The 16,898-nt window shown below is 46.1% G+C and overlaps 4 protein-coding genes and 1 long non-coding RNA gene across 8 annotated transcripts in view; 3 read left to right on the top strand and 2 right to left on the bottom strand.

Moving 5' to 3' along the window:
* Positions 1-809, top strand: part of cldn15la (claudin 15-like a) — a 6,916-nt gene extending 6,107 nt beyond the window's left edge. The window contains exons 3-5 of one of the 2 annotated variants that reach the window (XM_037981999.1): positions 15-96; positions 201-314; positions 434-809. In XM_037981999.1, coding sequence (XP_037837927.1) covers positions 15-96; positions 201-314; positions 434-503 — 266 coding nt within the window. In that variant the 3' untranslated portion in view covers positions 504-809. Of the gene's footprint in view, positions 1-14; positions 97-200; positions 315-430 lie in introns of both variants that reach the window. The other variant, XM_037981998.1, reaches the window with a different exon arrangement.
* Positions 810-2,476: 1,667 nt separating this feature from the next.
* Positions 2,477-7,643, bottom strand: LOC112449971. The gene is made up of 3 exons (XR_003038518.2): positions 7,542-7,643; positions 4,973-5,083; positions 2,477-2,586 (listed from the first exon to the last, which is right to left on the bottom strand). It is a non-coding gene; the product is annotated as an uncharacterized LOC112449971 (long non-coding RNA).
* On the top strand, positions 2,508-11,071 carry saga (S-antigen; retina and pineal gland (arrestin) a). 3 transcript variants are annotated; one of them, XM_017441601.3, is made up of 15 exons: positions 2,508-2,602; positions 3,143-3,203; positions 3,350-3,394; positions 3,503-3,702; positions 3,792-3,851; positions 4,007-4,074; positions 4,150-4,285; positions 4,599-4,683; positions 4,753-4,825; positions 8,463-8,600; positions 8,683-8,760; positions 8,841-8,855; positions 9,014-9,066; positions 9,157-9,166; positions 9,577-11,071. In XM_017441601.3, the coding sequence occupies exons 1-15, from the start codon at positions 2,555-2,557 to the stop codon at positions 9,701-9,703; spliced, it is 1,197 nt and encodes a 398-aa protein (XP_017297090.1). In that variant the 5' UTR covers positions 2,508-2,554; the 3' UTR covers positions 9,704-11,071. The 3 variants fall into 3 exon arrangements, with proteins under 3 accessions (XP_017297090.1, XP_024858727.1, XP_037837916.1); XM_025002959.2 differs by having other exon boundaries at positions 3,350-3,702; XM_037981988.1 differs by lacking the exon at positions 9,157-9,166 and having other exon boundaries at positions 3,350-3,702.
* On the top strand, positions 4,843-7,349 carry LOC108251341 (tripartite motif-containing protein 35-like). Its single transcript, XM_017441600.3, has one exon. The coding sequence runs from the start codon at positions 5,567-5,569 to the stop codon at positions 6,956-6,958; it is 1,392 nt and encodes a 463-aa protein (XP_017297089.1). The 5' UTR covers positions 4,843-5,566; the 3' UTR covers positions 6,959-7,349.
* On the bottom strand, positions 10,904-14,381 carry LOC108251340 (otolin-1-like). Its single transcript, XM_017441599.3, has 5 exons — positions 14,246-14,381; positions 13,898-14,159; positions 13,739-13,819; positions 13,268-13,348; positions 10,904-12,613 (listed from the first exon to the last, which is right to left on the bottom strand). The coding sequence occupies exons 1-5, from the start codon at positions 14,309-14,311 to the stop codon at positions 11,733-11,735; spliced, it is 1,371 nt and encodes a 456-aa protein (XP_017297088.1). The 5' UTR covers positions 14,312-14,381; the 3' UTR covers positions 10,904-11,732.
* Between the last annotated feature and the right edge of the window lie 2,517 nt (positions 14,382-16,898).

Raw genomic sequence — 16,898 nt, 5'->3', positions numbered from 1 at the left:
TGTGTGTTCTGCAGGCCTGTGCTGCATCATCGCCTGCTCCTGGTACGGGTTCCAGGTGGTTCAGGACTTCCACAACCCGTTCTTTGGAGGCGTGAAGTGAGTTCCTTCCTTCATGTGGAAACTCATTCTGCTCCGGCTCAGAACCGGTCCGAGTCGGGCCAGAACCGGCCTCGCTGACAGGACTCCTGGTTTGTGTGCAGGTTCGAGCTGGGGGCGGGCCTCTACATGGGGTGGGGTGGAGGATCTCTGTTCATCCTGGGTGGAGCTCTGCTCTGCAGCGCCTGTAAGAGAGCGTCCCCTGCTGGCAAGAAAGGGTAAATATGTCCTCTGTGGGAGATGGAGACATCTTCACATGTTTGCAGGCCCAAACCTCCTCACTGTGCTTCGTGACCTTTGACCTCACCCTGACTTTCTGCTTCCTGTTTTGCAGCAGTTACCCTGCAAAGACGGTGTACACCGCTACAGCCCGGTCCGATCCCGAAACAGGCAGAGCTTACGTCTGAACACACACTCACGCACACACACACACACATGTACACACACACACACACCCAGGTGTACCCTTCCTGCATCGGCTCAGTTGCTTCTAAAAGGCTCACTTGAATTCAGAGCTGATTTTAGTAAAAAAAAGCTCAAAGTTTTGCTCTGAAACTGTTTCTTTCAGAGACCAACTCTCTGCCCTTTTTCTTATTTGTTTTAGGAGTTTTAATGTGAAATATTTAATGCTGATTCTATGAAAACAGAAGGATTTGTTGATGATTGAAGGTGAAAAACTGTCTCCTGAATAAAGTTTGTTTTACAAAAAAATCTGATGTTTGTGGAGGATTTTTTTTTCTGTTTTTCATGTTTTGTTTCTTCAGATTCATCCAGTTCTTTGTAGTTTTTCTCTTTTTGTAACCTTTCTGCTCCTCCGTCCAACATTTAAACGTGTTCTGATGATGAGGAGACCGGCTGATGAAGAGTATCAGAACAAACACCTCACTTTGTTCCTCTGTGTGTGCGGTTTAATCTCCTGGGTAATATTGATGATTAATGCGCTGCAGGCGTTAATCCACCTGTGTCTGTCTACCTGCTGACATGCAGAACTCAGGATTAAAGCCCCTCTGCAGAACCGGATCGGACCTGCTGAACCGCAACACAGCCAGAACCTCAACTCACTTCATTTAAGTCATAAAATCAGGAGATTCGCTTTTCACAGCGCGGGAAATAAAAGCTAAATGTGGAGGAATAAAAACTGAGCCGGCAGCAGATTACAAAGAGATGTTTCAAAGAAATGGAAGAGTTCTGGATGTGGTTCTCTGGGGGATCAGGAGTGGTCTGGGTCTGGGTCGGAGGTTAGGGTCAGGGGTCGCGGGTCGTGGGCTCGGTGCTTCAGGCTGGAACTCCTCGTGTGTCTCTGTGTTTAATCCCGCTCTGGATGTGCTGACGGAGGTGGAACCAGCTCCAATCCTCTCACAGGAAGTCCATCCGTCCGTCTGTCTGCAGGATGGAGGGGAGGGCAAAGCTCACAGCGGAGCTGCCTGATTGGCTGGAGGAGCAGTGATTGACAGCAGGTGTTCCCATATGGACCGACTCCTGCCTCCTCCTGTCATTCAGCCGGTCCTCAGCAGCAGGTGAGTCGCTCTGATTCTAACGACACATCCAGGAAATCCCTGGTTTCTGTTTACTGAAGGCGGAGGGGAAGTTTGAAGAGCAGATTTATCATCTGGAGGAAAAATGTCGTGTTTGTGACGCAACAGACACAAAACTAGAAATGTCTTTTATTTGTTAAACTTTTAGATGTGATAGATGTGAACTTTTTTACTGATATTTGACTTTTCTGTAAGAAAACTAATTTCTGTCAGAAAACTGTTTTCTCAGGGAAACAGATTTAAGTCCGGTTTAATCTCAGGTTAAACTTACAGAAGTTAAACGTTTCATTAGTTTTAGTTTTGGGGCATCTCCTTTCAGCGTATCTTTTTAAAATGATGTTTTCGAGAGCGCAGTGAGGAGAAAATTACCTAAAAGGTTTAAAGAGGATTAAGAAGCTCAGCAGAATCAAGTCTGTTTAAACCTCTTGGTTGTTTTAATCCAATGAGCTCAGCGGGACCGTTCGGACTTTTATTTAAAAATAAAGACGCTCCAAGATGGTTCTGTTGCTGTTTTTAGTCCAGGATGACTTTTTAGTTTCTAAAAATAAATCCTGTTTTCAACAACTTTTTCCGTCAGCTGAGGCCGAAACAGGAAGTGAAGATAAAATCAGACAGTTATTAATATTATTATTGTTGTTTTTGTTGTTATTTGGTGTCACATTTACCACAGTTATATCTTAATATTTGACATTTACTTTGATGCTTTTTAATGAAACAGTTAAACTACATTATTACAAAAATATAAAAACAGAAATATATCAGTTTGACTCCACTCTGGGTCTGAGAAGAACTTTAGAAATTAAACGAAACTGGAACCCTGCTGTCAAAGTTTCCCGTTTCCTGTTGGATGAAACTGAATCCATCAGACTTTATTTGTTTTAGTTTTCTCCTCTCAGGTCTCACTGCCTCCCATCTGATCCAACATGAGCCCAAAAGACGTCGTTTTCAAGAAAACCTGTAAAGACAAGTCGGTGAGAGTTTAAACCCTGTTTATGTTTGTAATGTTTGTCTGTGATGAATCGTTCAGGTAATATAATTTAAACTTGTTTGTAGATTTTTTAATAAAGAAAAAGTTCTGCTGTAGAAAACAGAAGCAGAAAGGAATCAGAATATTGTTCTTATTTGATTGGTTTGGTGCAGAAAATAAGATCATTATGAAACAATCCAGCCTCGTCTGGGAGGGTTTGAGTTCAGAAACATCTGATCTTCATCCTTTACCTGCAGCAGGAGGTGGTCTTCTGTCTTCGTCCTGAGGTCAAAGGTCGTTCCTTTAGTTTAGGAGCAGGTTGTCTCCTGGCAGGGATCAGCTTCAGCACCATTCTGTAGCCCTAATGATGATGTTGTTATGGAGGGAGTCCAGTTGTGTGTTTGTACACCTCGTCCACGTCCCCGTGGAGCTCCTGTGAGACGAGGAAGGACAGGACAGCAGACGGAGACCCAGGGTCTGCAGTCTGCATGGAAGGACGGGGACTGAGATCGTTTGACTTTTAAATCCTCTCTGTTGGTTCAAGGTCGGCGTGTTTATGGGGAAAAGAGACTTTGTGGACCGCGAGGACTCTGTGGATCCTGTAGGTGAGTCTCAGAAATGGTCCATCATCAGGAGGAAACGTCACGTTTGTCACGCTCATGTTTAGCTTCACCTGGAGCCGACTAAGATGTCTCTGATCTGAGTCTGTAGTAAAAACCATCCTAACGCAGCTTTCTCTGTTCACCACTAGATGGCGTCATTCTCATTGATCCTGAGGCTCTGGCTGGGAGAAAAGGTCTGTACACAAGGAGTTACACAACATCAGCTGCAGCCCAGAGACTTCCCCTCAGTTTGGGAAGATTAAAGAAAGTTTCTGTTAATATCTGTGTTTTCTGCCCTGCAGTGTTTGTCACCCTGTCCTGCACCTTCCGCTACGGCAGAGACGACATGGACGTGATGGGGATCGCCTTCCGCAGGGAGCTCTACCTGTCCACCCGCCAGGTGTACCCGCCTCTGCAGGACCGGGACAAAGGTGTCCACACCAAAGTCCAGGCCAAACTTCTGCGTAAGCTGGGAAACAACGCCTACCCGTTTTTCTTTGAGGTGAGACGAGACGAAGCAGCTGATTCCTGAGTCTGGACCTCAGTTGACAACAACCGACATCTTTACAATAACTGTTGTTGTCCTCTCAGTTTCCTGACAACCTGCCGTGCTCGGTGGCTCTTCAACCAGCACCCAGTGATGTTGGAAAGGTGAGATCCTGACACCTGAGCAAGAATTCCTCATCCATAAAGGATCTATTTGAGTCAGTTAATGAGTCAACCACCATCTGCAGTCCATTTTCTGGGTGATTCCTGAGTGATGAAGCGTTCACCTCACAGGATCTCTTCTTCTTCTTCTTCTGCAGCAATGTGCCGTGGAGTTTGAGATTAAAGCCTTCAGCGCTGAGAGCCAGGATGCAAAAGTGCGCAAACGGTGAGTCTAAACTGTCCTGATGAGCAAAACCCGGTCCGATCCGGCCTGGAACGTCTCCGTCGGTCTGTCCAACAGGAGCACGGTGAAGCTGATGATCAGGAAGGTCCAGTTTGCTCCAGAGACTCAGGGACCGCCACCTTCTGTTGAAACCACCAAGGACTTCGTCATGTCAGACAAACCGCTGCACATCAAGGCCACTCTGGACAAAGAGGTCAGATGTTTTTGTATTTGTCCTCTAAAAACAGTCTAAGATGATCCTTCGTACGTCAGAAACAGAAGAATCTGTTATTATCAGCAGCAGGAATCAGTCTGAGAACGACTTCTTTCATCAACCTAAAGCAAAATAAACATAAAACTTAAAGCTCCAATAACTTCAGGCTGTAGAAGACATTTACAACCACAGTTAATGAACTTCTGACTCTAGTTTCCCTCACTGTAAATGAGTTTTTAATGTTTAATTTAATAAAACTGAGATGTGTTCAGTAACAAAGATTATCTCTAATAATCTCTTCTTGATCTGTTAGCTTTACTACCACGGAGAGACGATCCACGTTAACGTCAGCATCACAAACAACTCCAACAAGAACGTGAAGAACATCATCCTGTCAGGTGGGTGCTGCTGGTGATGGAGGTGATGGAGGCTGGATGTAGATTAAAAGGTCTTCATCTCCCTCTCAGTTGACCAGGTGGCCACCGTGGTGCTGTACTCCAACGACACCTACACCAAATGTGTGGACCTCGAGGATTCTGGGTAACGTTTCACTCACACAACACAGAACTGATCCGTTCCTCTTCAGGACTTAAAACGAGGTGAATCCAACCTCTTACTGTGTCACCACGAGTTAAAGAGTAAAACTTTCACCTGAACGTCCGTTAGACACAAACTAGACATGTTTACCCAGAATGCACTGCAGCTGTCAGCACGGTGGTGGAGGCCTGATGGTTTGGGCTCAGATGTGAAGCTTGGACCATCAGACGTTCATCGCTGCTTTAACTGAAAGAATCAGTTCTGAAGAACAAAAACAGGTTCATTGAGAAGTAAATTATTAATAATCTACTGAACATGTTCACATATTTCATAAATCTATGACTGTATTAAAGTACATTTTGAAGGTTTAGCAGCTTGTCACAGTAAATCCAAAACATTTGCTGCTAAGATTCAACCTGTGGTGCAGCCTGACAACCTTCCTGCTCGCTCATAAACGCTGCAGCGTCTAACAGAAGTTACAAGCATTAAACCTACAGCTGGTAAGATTATTTTACTCTGAAAGTCCTCAGAGTTTCACTGAATGTGGCAGCCGTCTCCTGCTCTGTGAAGCTCTGTCACGGGTCAGGAATGAAGCTCAACCTGTTGAACTGAGTCTCCGCCCCGGATCGGACTGAACGATCCAGAAAGACCCGTTTGGATCAGTTCCTGTCAGTCTGTGAGGCTCAACACTGCCGGAGACGACGGACTCGCTCTGATTTTCTGTTGGAGACACTGTGGGACAGAATGGCGTACCGACCCGAGGAGGACCTGCACTGTCCCATCTGCATGGAGACGTACAGAGATCCGGTCATCCTGCCGTGCAGCCACAGCTTCTGTAGGGTCTGCCTGCAGAACTGGTGGATGGAGAAGAACATCCGCGAGTGTCCGCTCTGTAAGGAGGTGTCCAGCGAGAAGGACGTGCTCTGCAACCTGGCCCTGAAGAACCTGTGTGAGACGTTCTCCTCACAGAAAGCTCCGAGCAGCCGGGCCGACGGAGCCGATCTGTGCCACCTGCACGGACAGAAGCTCAAACTCTTCTGTCTGCAGCATCAGGAGCCGGTGTGCGTCATCTGCAGAGACTCCGAGACGCACAGCAGCCACAGGTTCAAACCCATCAATGAAGCTGCGCAGCAACAGAAGAAGCAGCTGCAGGACACTCTGAGGACCTTACAGGACAGGATGAAGGGCTTCCATCAGTTTAAAGTGAAGTTTCATCAGACAGCTGAGCACATTAAGGTCCAGACCCGCCTCACCGGGATCCACATTAAAGAGGAGTTCAAGAAGCTTCACCGGTTTCTGGAGGAGGAGGAGAAGCTGAGGCTGGCTGCTCTGATGAAGGAGGAGCAGCAGAAGAGTCAGCTGATGAAGGACAAGATGGAGGTCCTGAAAACAGATATGTTGACACTTCTGGACACAATCAAAGCCACAGAAGAAGCCCTGAGAGCTTCAGATGTTTGGGTCCTGCTGAAGAACCGGACCGCGGTGGATCAGGTGAAGCGCTGCTCGCTGCTGGACGATCCACAGCTGCTGCCGGGAGCCCTGATCGACCAGGCCAAACATCTGGGCAACCTGGGCTTCAACATCTGGACCAAGATGAAGGACAAGGTCACCTTCACTCCTGTGATTCTGGACCCGAACACGGCAAGTCCAGAACTGATCCTGTCCGAGGACCTGACCGCTGTGAGGTGTGGCAGGAAACGGCAGCTTCCTGAAAACCCGGAGAGGATCCAGGGTTTCTGCTCCGTCCTGGGATCCGAGGGCTTCAGCTTCGGGACCCACAGCTGGGAGGTCAGCGTGGAGAAGCAGGGCCGCTGGGAGCTGGGCGTGCTGCAGGACTCCGCTCAGACCGGAGGAGATCTGTGGTCCAGACTGTGGAGGATCCAGCTGTGTGACGGCAAACACAGAGCCATCTCCCCCCCTCGGACCTCGGTTCTCCTCCAGGTGCAGAACCTGCAGAGGATCCAGGTGAACCTGGACATGAACAAGGACAGCGTGTCGTTCCTCGATGCCGACACCAACGAGCACATTTACACCTTCACACAGGCCTTCACCGGCAGAGTCTTCCCCTACATTTGGACCGGTTCTGAGCTCCCGTTCAGGATTTTACCCGTTCCCATCAACGTGTTCACTCTGTGAAGGCTGAGGTCATGAAGGAGGCGGGTGGACCAGAGGAAGACTCACATCTCAATGGTTTATTTCTAAAGAGGTTCTGAAAGTGACCCACAGACTGTCTTCCAGTAATGCTGGGGACTAAAGACGCAAACAAATGTTCTGAACTTTGGCTTTTTTCAGATTTTATTGGCGTAAAAGTTGTTTTCTCTCCCGTCAGTCAGATCCTGAAGATGCACCTCATGCTTTATATTATTGTTCCAGGAATCTGAAACTGTCTGCAGCTGTTTTCTGCAGGACTTTCCTCTAAAATCCTCTCATGTCTGCAACTCTGGAACATTAATTTACTCCAATTTTACTGTTTATAAAAACTTCTTTGAGTTACAATAAACATTTGTTTTAAAGTTTCCAGTAAAAATCTCGTTACTTTGAGTATTTCTTGACATCACATCATCTGGTGAGAATGACAGAACCATTCTGTCTTTATTCATTAAATACCAAGTTCTGCACAGCTACAGGAAATAAAACCTCATTAAAAGCAGTCCTGTGATAAAAACAAACAAATAAATAAAGTAAAAAGCAGGACGTGATCTCTTCACCTCCTTCTTACCTGTTTCTGCTCCTGCAGGAGGTTAACGATGACCCCAGCTGTGAGGTTCAGGCTTCCCCTCGTTAAGGAAGGTTTGGTTCAGGTGATCATCTGATCCGGGCCTCATGGTGGCCGTCCTCCAATCAGAAAAGCTCAGAAACATTAACACCATCAGAGCTGCTGTTGTTGTAGAAATATTAACGGAGGCAGGAAGAGCCAGGCTGCTGAGAACTCTCTGTTTTATGAATTTATTACAAACAAAGAGGAAATCTCAGGGATGAGAACATTAGAATGTGTCCAACTGAAGACGTCCTTTTAAAGCAAGCTGAAACCATCTGGAAAGTCTTTGTCTCCGACTGAGCAGGACGAATCTGAGGACGAGTCTGAGGACATCTCAGAAAACCTAAACAGTCAATCTTATTTTCCAAAACAAATATCATTTAAACATTTTAGAACCACTTTTGATGATCATGTAATTTTATTTACTCCAGCTGTCAGCCTTCCTGTTAGCAGTTTGTCTTTCTTGTCCTCGTTTTGACATTTTAGGGTCCCTCATGTCCACCAACTCTCCTTTAACAGTAAAAAGCTCCACCTGGTGGCAGAACCAGGTACTACATCATCTTTATCTTCAACAAAATGCTTTAAAACCAGTTCAGTTGTTGTTTTGTTTTCACACCTGTGGCTTTTTGTTAACACAACTAAATCTATAAATAATATAAAAGTTAAAGTTGAAGTTCACTTGTTGTGAAAAAAGGAACTTTTGATGTAAAATGAGCTGATGAACCTGCAGGATTTCCAGTTCTGCTGAATTAAAGATGCATGTCTAATAAATGAACCATCTGAAGAAGCTGTTGTCCAGCAGGACCCCAGAGTGAATCACAGGACAGAGGTAACGTCCTCCTGGTTGGTTTACGGTCCGTCCCTGCTGTCCCTGTCTCTCAGGGACTCGGTGTCGGCCGGAGCCACGCTGCAGAAGGTCTACAAGCTGCTGCCGCTGCTGGCCAACAACAGGGAGAGGAGAGGCATCGCTCTGGACGGCAAACTGAAGCACGAAGACACCAACCTGGCGTCCACCAGCATGTGAGCAGAGCCGTCCTGCAGCAGGTCCAGGGTCCAGGGTCCAACCTTCGGCCTCCATCAGTAAAACTGTGTTTCCTTCCAGCGTTAAAGAAGGCGTGCTGAGGGAGGTCCTGGGGATCATGGTGTCGTATAAAGTCATGGTGAAACTCATCATCGGAGGGTCAGTCTTCTCTGCTCTGACAGATTAAAGTTTCTTTAATGTTTTCATGGATTCATCTTTGTTTTCCAACCTGCTGACAGGATGATGGGATCCAGGTGAGTCCACAAAGATTTATTTTAATCAGAGATGTCTTCTTTTTATCTGTTATCAGTCTTTAAACTTTAAACTTTAATATTTGACCTCCTGCCGTCCCTGGATGTTCAGGAATGTTTGGTTTAATAAAAAGTGGAATAAAGATGATTGTGTTCTGCAGCGAGGTCGGCCTGGAGGTTCCCTTCAAGCTGATGCATCCCAAACCAGATACGGGTACGAGAACGTCCTGTCCCTGTCCCTGTCCCTCTGTCTGTCTCTGTCTCTGTCATTAATCTCCTGTCTCTGTCTCTTTGCTGCCCTCAGTGAAGGACAGGTAAATATCGGCTGCTGTCAGCAGGATCACGTTTCTCTCTGCTGAACAAAGAGCCGAGCAGAAACCCGTCAGGATCTCCTGTCTCTGTCTCTGTCTCTGTCTGTCTCTGTCTCTGTCTGTCTCTGTCTGTCTCCGTCTCTGTCTCTGTCTCTGTCTCTGTCTGTCTCTGTCCCGTCAGGAACAGGTTTATCTGCAGGACTCTGTTATCAGCTGTTTTTACAGAAACAGAATCTTCTTCTTCAGATAAAACATCTGACCACAGGTTCAGATCAGCCGAAGGAGGTCCTGTTTTATCTCGTTAAGCTAATTGAATTAATTAATGTTTTAAAGCATCCCTCATTTCTGCAGGCTCTGGTTGGTCCTTCTTCAGACTGTTTTCTGACTTCTTCTTTGAATTATTGTCATCCCAGTGAGCTGGAGGAGGAGCTGGTGTTCCAGGAGTTCAAGCGCTCCTACCTGAAGGGGATCATCGGCGACGATGACGAGGAGGAAGGAAACGTGTCGGGGGGTGACGACATGGCGCCCAAAGAGAAGTAGAGAGGAGGTTCTGTTAGAGGAGCTGACCCCTGATCCAAGGACCGTTCTGATGTTCTATCAACACTGAGGTGAAACCTTCTGTCTGTGAGAAGAACCTCCCTCCAGGCTCCTCAGGTTCCTCAGGTTCCTCAGGCTCCTCAGGTTCCTCAGGCTCCTTAGGTTCCTCTGGCTCCTCAGGCTCCTCAGGCTCCTCAGGCTCCTCAGGCTCCTCAGGTTCCTCAGGCTCCTCAGGCTCCTCAGGTTCCTCAGGTTCCTCAGAATTCAAAGGTTAATAAGATATTTTGCTAACAGACAAACAGACACATGGGCAATAATTAAACATATCTGAAATATAATTAGTAGCTGATAACTGAATGTTGAGCAGAACAGAAGAAATGATCCTTCTTGAAGGGAAACCGTCTCTTTAACTCTTTAAACCTGATTTTATTTTAGTGTTTTTATCTTTTAGTGTCTCAGATTAAAGTCTGAGTCCTGCTGGCTGGAAATGAAAAGCTTCAGAAGCTGCGATCAGAGAATAAAAAGTTTGACTTCCTGTAGGAGCGTTTCTGTGCCGAGCTGCTGATCCGTCCCAACAATAAAACCTGACAGATTAAACTTTTATTTCACTTTTATTGTCTTCTAAACAAACACTGAAGTCTGGGGTTGATGTTTATTTTCAGACAAATTAAAGGTTTGTCTTTTAGTTAATCATCATTTCAGAGGAAAAAGTTGTTTATTAGAATTTAAATCCTATTAGAGCGATCCTCACATCACTTTAAGAGTCGCCCACAGCAGAAACAACCAGACCCACAGGATCGTCAAATAATATCTCATAAATATGACTTTAAGAGCCATATTTATGAGATATGTCATTATTATGAGTGTATATCACAAATAAATGACTTTCAAAGTCATAATTATAAGATATAAACCTATAACTATGACCTTAAAACTCATAATAATGACTTAGTATGACCTAAATAATGAATTTAAATAAGATTTATGTATTTTATTGTGTTTAGTTTAGTATTTTTGTGAGTTTGCTGATAATAAAACTCTGTTTTCTTCAGCAGGAAATTTATTTAAGCTTTAATTCAGAAAGTTAATCATGCAGATGGTTACAGTTATAAAGAGTTTTATAATTCTGTGAACATAAAACCAAACCTTTCATGTGTTTTCTGTGACTAAGAACAAATAAACTTCAACCAAACTCCTTTAAAGTCAGATTTCTTTGGGCTTTATTCAGATTAGATTTTAGGATCTGTATTTATATCTCTGTCTTTGGTCAGACAAACACTTTCCTCTTCCTCTCCGTCATCATTTCCTAAAAACAGCCGTTGAAACTTTCAGGAACCTTAAAAAAACACGAACCTCGAACAGGAAGTCAGAGAGTCAAAGAAAAAGCTGAGGATTCGGCTGGAGTCGTTGTTTTGAGTCATATTTCCTCCAGAACTGAAGGCTTCTTCCAAACTACACCGATTTATACAAGAAATAAAATAAAATGTACAAAGTTCACTTCAGGCGCCGCTCGGAAACAACAGGATAACGTGTGAGCTCTGTAAAAGGACGCTCCATCGTCGGCTGCATTTCATAGAATTTCTCTTTTATTTGTGAATCATCTACAGTTTAAGAAGCAAACAAATAAAAGCTCTAAGCTTCAGCAGCTGGTCTGAAGGAATAAACCGACTCTAATGAGCAGACAGATCTAAAAAAGGACAATAAATTCATGATTTCCAGCCTGAAACGGCAGCTGCAGACTGTTTAAAAGAAGGGTATTTATCCACTTTAATTAATCTGAATCATCTTCACCTTTTTGTGCCAAAACAGAGAAATATTAACCTGAAGGAAATTCAGACTAATTAACATTTTATACGGTTTAAAATGGAAAAACTGTTACAAAAATAAGTTGTAATAAACAGATTTTTATTTTTCAAACCAAAACTTGAGTTTTAAACAGGAACAAATTTTTAGTTGGTTTATTTTTTTTTAATTAGTTGGAAAATATTTGAAAAAATGTCGTATTTGTACCCCTCCTTTAAAAGTGAGCAGACTAAGGATTGTTAGGAAACTTTGAACTCAAGTCGACGGGAGGATTACTTCGGCCAGAGGCTAAATCGCAGCTGTCGGGCGTCAGCAGGAAGCCCGAGAAGGTGCTGGAGCTCTCGCTGTCGGTGTACATGCCGTTGGTGGTGATGTCCTTCACCTGCAGCCAGATCAAGTCTCCCATGGCGAGGCGGAGGACCACGGTCTGGCTGACGGTGGCGAGGTTGGCCGTTTCCGTCACTTTGATCACAGAGACAAAGTTTCTGTAGAGGCCGACCTTCAGAGGCTTGTTGCCGACGGCGGCGTGGAAGGAGAACACGTAGGTGCCGTTGACGGGGGCCGTGTAGATGCCGCTCATGGGGTTGTTGAAGTGCCCCTGTGGGTTGGCGAGGACGTTCTGGAAGGTCACGGGCCAGAAGGGGGCGGGGTACGACACGTTGAGGGAGGCGGAGAAGGACGAGCGAATGGCCGGGGTACAGGGACCGGCCGGGCCCGTGACGCCCGCCGTGCCCTGGTCGCCCTTCATCCCCGTCGGACCCTGAGGACCCTGTGCACCGGCGCTACCTTTGTCCCCTTTGCTCCCGGTGGCCCCTGGCGCCCCGTCGGCGCCGTCCGTGCACTCGCAGATGCCCTGCATGCCCTGATCGCCTTTCTGCCCGTTGGCACCTGGCACACCTGCGACACCCATGTCACCCTTATCACCCTTCCCCCCCTTGGCTCCATCAGGTCCCGCCAGCCCCGGCAGGCCCCGGGCCCCCGCCGGCCCAGGTGTCCCCTGTGGTCCTGGTGGGCCTGGGATGGTCTCGCAGGACGCAGGACACATGCCCATTTGTCCCTGGGGTCCTTGCTCACCTGGGGGGCCACTTAATCCCATGTCTCCTTTTTCCCCTGGAAACAAACACAGGTTTGTTATTAAAGTGGAGACGATGATAATTTCTGATATTTTAACCATTAATGCATCAAAACCTTCAGCTCGTTCAGGAGACGGCTGCTGGGACTTTTAGCTTTTATCATTTTTATACTTTACTAAATAATTAACTTTATTTAGAAATGTTTTCCCCATAGAAACACACAGAGACCTCTTCAGCTGCCAGCTCTGCTTCTGCTGCTTTTAGCTCCTAGCTAACCTTTTGCTGCTTTTAGCTCCTAGCTAACCTTCTGCTGCTTTTAGCTCCTAGCTAACCTTNATAATTAACTTTATTTAGAAATGTTTTCCCCATAGAAACACACAGAGACCTCTTCAGCTGCCAGCTCTGCTTCTGCTGCTTTTAGCTCCTAGCTAACCTTTTGCTGCTTTTAGCTCCTAGCTAACCTTCTGCTGCTTTTAGCTCCTAGCTAACCTTTTGCTGCTTTTAGCTCCTAGCTAACCTTCTGCTGCTTTTAGCTCCTAGCTAACCTTCTGTTACTTTTAGCTCCTAGCTAACCTTCTGTTACTTTTAGCTCCTAGCTAACCTTCTGCTGCTTTTAAACATCCTTTAGCTGTTTGCTTCCTTACACCTTCAGCTGGCTCTGAACCTTACAGCTCCGTAGATCCCGACACACCTTTGAGTCCGCGCTCGCCCTTCGATCCAGAGAAGCCAGCGACGCCAGAACTTCCTTTCTCTCCGAAGTCTCCTTTCTGACCTGCGACGAGACGAAAACAGGACCGAAAAGGTTTAACGAGCAGAGATAAAGTTTATTCTGCAGACAGATATCATCCTGAAACTTTAGCCACTTAAACTGATTTGTCCAAAGCTGCGTTAGGTATATATAAATAAATAAAAACTACTTTATTACATTCTGAAATTAAAGAACTAAAATAAGCTGTCGACATTTTCAGTAAGTTTACATTTAGGACAAGGAAACATCGCTGACTGACAGGTTTGCTCCTCGTTTTATGAACATTTTATTGACAAACAGCTTCAGTCTTTCTCTTTGTGGTTCTGGAGGTAAAGACCCACAAAGATCCACGTCTCCATCAGTTCAGCTGAAGCTGTTTCTGTTCTCGGAGCTGCGACGGGTCACCAGACTCACCTTTTATCCCCTGCGGTCCTGTGAAGCCTCGGTAGCCCTTGAAGCCCATGAAGCCTCGATTCCCCGAGCTTCCAGGCTCACCTGAACAGAGCGACGGCGTGGACAGTCAGCCTGGTTTATTTAACTCATTAAATGCTTAAAGGAGTAAATGTGGTGTACCTGGGGGGCCCCGGTCTCCACGCTCTCCCTTGGACCCCACAGTTCCTTTGCAGTAGGAGCAGATGCAGAAGAAGGGGATCTGGTCGATGGAGGGCGGCACCGGCGCGTTGAACAGCAGGTCACAGATCAGACTGTTGGACACGGGGGCCGTCGGGTCGGTCGGGACCAGCATGCGGTTAAACCCCCCGGCAGGCGGAGGCCCGCCTGTCTGGGCTGAGCAGGTGGAGGACAGGACCAGGAGTCCCAGCAGGCTGGACAACATCTGGAGGAAGACCAGAGGAATGGACATTAAACAGAAGCAGCAGAGTGAGATAATCTGTTCGCTGATGGTCCTCTGCAGAAACTCACCATGTTCTCAGAGAGCCGCAGCATCTTCTCCAGCAGGATGAGCTGATGGACGCAGCTCTGATGCATTTATAAGTGTCGACGAAGGCGGAGGGCTGGGCGTCCTTATTGTCCCGCTGAAGAAGAGCCTGGCCCTCTGCCAGGTGTCCTTCTTCTCCCTGAATCTGAAAAAAAAACACATTCAGACCCGAAAGAAGAGACGCCGACCCAGTTCTCCATCCATCGGGCCACACCCTGTTTTTTCTGTGAATAAAAACGTTTTCACCTGAAGTCTCAGGTAAATTCTGCCTGATGCTTTTATTACTGTCAGCGTTTTACACCAGAAAGACACTTCTGGATCAGAAACTGAATTCATTTAATTAAACTGGTTCCCTCATCCTTTCCCTATAAATTATGGGATGGATTTTAGAAACGGGTCAGGATATTTAAGATGCTGTTCCTCTGATTTGTCTTCTTTTGTTTCAGCAGATTGTGACAAAATGCAAAGTTTTAAACTTTTTAAACTGGAAAACTTTTCATCCTGAGATCCTGACAGATGGAAGAAAGACTCCATCAGCCTGCCTCTCTGATGGTATGGGGGTGCATTAGTGCCTCCCATCCAGGACTGTTGAACAGACAGAATGGGACAACCTCAGGTCCAGATGTTTACAGATGCTGCACAGAGGGAAACATCTGGAACATCTGTAAACAGACGAGTTGCTGCCATCAAATCCAAAATTATCTTTTCTCCTAAATATGGTTTATTTTCTTAGTTCCAACATTTAATGTTTATTAGTTTTCACTGAGAATAAAACAGATTTAGGAGATTTGTAAATCATTAAAACACGGTTGTGATTTACTTTTGTGTACCTGTTTATTTTAAAGTACACATCTGGGGTAAATGAGGTCCGTCTGGAGCAACAAAGGCGTAGCAAACACACGACCGCTGCTCAACAATGCAGTAATCTAAAACCGAACGCTCCACAATGAGCAGCCTACTTTGATTCCTTCACACCTTTACTGACGAGGACAGAAGATCTCTGGGGACCATCTGAGAACAGAAACAGACCAATAAGAAGTTTACAGCTTCTGTAGAGAGTCCGAACATCTGCGCCCTTCATCTTCCTCTTCATCGCCTCCTTTCATCCCCGGCCTCCAGCGGCCTTCAGATCTTTCCCCGAGCGCCTCGTGTGAACAGAAACCTTTCAAAGAATCATCTGAGCCGCTGAGAACGTTTCCAGACGACCCGTCCCACGAGGCCCAGAGTCTCCGGACCGCGTTCATCCCTGATGACCTCTGATGACCTCTGCACAGCAGGGAACTCGTTAATCACCGTCATTACAGCGCCTCTCACTCCTTAATCAACAAATTAAACATCAGCCATGATTTCATCTGAACCAGAATAAAAACAAGAAAACTGAAATCTCTCTTTAGGTTTTCAATCAGACAAGTTCTGTGACGGCGTTCAGAAACCGGGTCAGAACCGGGTCAGGTTTCTTTGGGGCGAGTCTGGAAGGAATGCTTATCACCTGCAGTGATGCAGTCATTGGATTCAGGGACGATGCTCAGCGATGACCTCATCTAAGATGAGCTCAGTTTCTGTAAGATTCTCTCAGCTGCAGAACTTCTCCACTGCTTCATGAGATATTTTACTAACAGACAGGCAACAACATTATTTCCCTCCTTCACCTTCCAGCTGCGGGTGATAATGTTTTCGCTCATGTCTGTTAGCAGAATATCTCATGAAGCAGTGGACAGATTTTCATGAACGTCGACAACCGATTAACCTTCAGAGTCGACCTGATTCAAGATGGCTGCCACAGCTAATCGACACCAGCCCAACTGACTGAACTCAAAAACAAACTTTTTTAGTTATAAAAGTAAAGAGATCCGGTTCTCAGACCTGGACAAAAAGTTCTGTTCATGAGAAGACGACACCCGCCATCGCCCCGTCCTAAATCCCCGTAAGTCACCTCAGAGTCCGTGGAACCAGAGAAGCTTCTTTTATTTCCTCGGGCCAGCTTTTATTCTGAAAAAAATTTAATGAAAACTGGGAACAATGATGAGGAACAAAAGCAGCAGCAGGATGAATAGTTAACCTTAAAAAGTGTCCTGGTTTCCAGAGCCGCTGGCGCTCAGCGACACCCTGGAGGCCGACCCGGTTTCCTCGCAGGTACTTTATCTGGGCGTTCGCCGCAGGGAGCGACAGTTCCTGCAGGTGTGTGTGTGCCGTGGGTCAGCACACGTAAGAACAGCACTGAGTGTTTAAAGTTCCCAGGGTTAAAATGTTCACCTGTTCTGTTTTTATCAGACTTTATCCTGACAGGAAGGAACAGATGAGCCTAAAACTGAACATCCTGTCCCTATAGTGGAGCACGGTGGTGGCAGCATCATGCTGTGGGCTGTTGTCCATCTGACTGAGTTAAAGGGAAGCTGGATGCTGATTATTTTCCTCCCAGCAGAGAAAAGATCGACTCAACGTCTGACAGTGAGACGAAACCAGGAGCAGCTGATTACAGGTGGAGGAAAACCATCCAACCATCATCCAACCATCATCCATCCATCCATCCATCATCCAACCATCCATCCATCATCCAACCATCCATCCAACCATCATCCAACCATCATCCATCCATCCATCCATCCATCCATCATCCAACCATCCATCCATCATCCA

Source organism: Kryptolebias marmoratus, linkage group LG20 (genome assembly GCF_001649575.2).
Source record: "Kryptolebias marmoratus isolate JLee-2015 linkage group LG20, ASM164957v2, whole genome shotgun sequence".
Classification (NCBI taxonomy): domain Eukaryota; kingdom Metazoa; phylum Chordata; class Actinopteri; order Cyprinodontiformes; family Rivulidae; genus Kryptolebias; species Kryptolebias marmoratus.
The sequence above is the reverse complement of the archived record's forward strand: the minus strand, read 5'-3'. Positions and strand labels throughout refer to the sequence as shown.

What these genes read in the sequence shown, in the direction of transcription:
- LOC108251341 (XM_017441600.3), top strand. Translation starts at nt 5,567, where the DNA reads ATGGCGTACCGACCCGAGGAGGACCTGCACTGTCCCATCTGCATGGAG.
- LOC108251340 (XM_017441599.3), bottom strand. Translation starts at nt 14,311, where the DNA reads ATGCATCAGAGCTGCGTCCATCAGCTCATCCTGCTGGAGAAGATGCTG. An exon ending in TGGAGACCGGGGCCCCCCAG is followed by an intron (nt 13,820 to 13,897) that starts GTACACCACATT and finishes CGCTCTGTTCAG; the next exon opens with GTGAGCCTGGAAGCTCGGGG. An exon ending in GGGCGAGCGCGGACTCAAAG is followed by an intron (nt 12,614 to 13,267) that starts GTGTGTCGGGAT and finishes GTTTGTTTCCAG; the next exon opens with GGGAAAAAGGAGACATGGGA.
- saga (XM_025002959.2), top strand. Translation starts at nt 2,555, where the DNA reads ATGAGCCCAAAAGACGTCGTTTTCAAGAAAACCTGTAAAGACAAGTCG. An exon ending in CACCCAGTGATGTTGGAAAG is followed by an intron (nt 3,852 to 4,006) that starts GTGAGATCCTGA and finishes CTTCTTCTGCAG; the next exon opens with CAATGTGCCGTGGAGTTTGA. An exon ending in AACCTGGCGTCCACCAGCAT is followed by an intron (nt 8,601 to 8,682) that starts GTGAGCAGAGCC and finishes GTTTCCTTCCAG; the next exon opens with CGTTAAAGAAGGCGTGCTGA.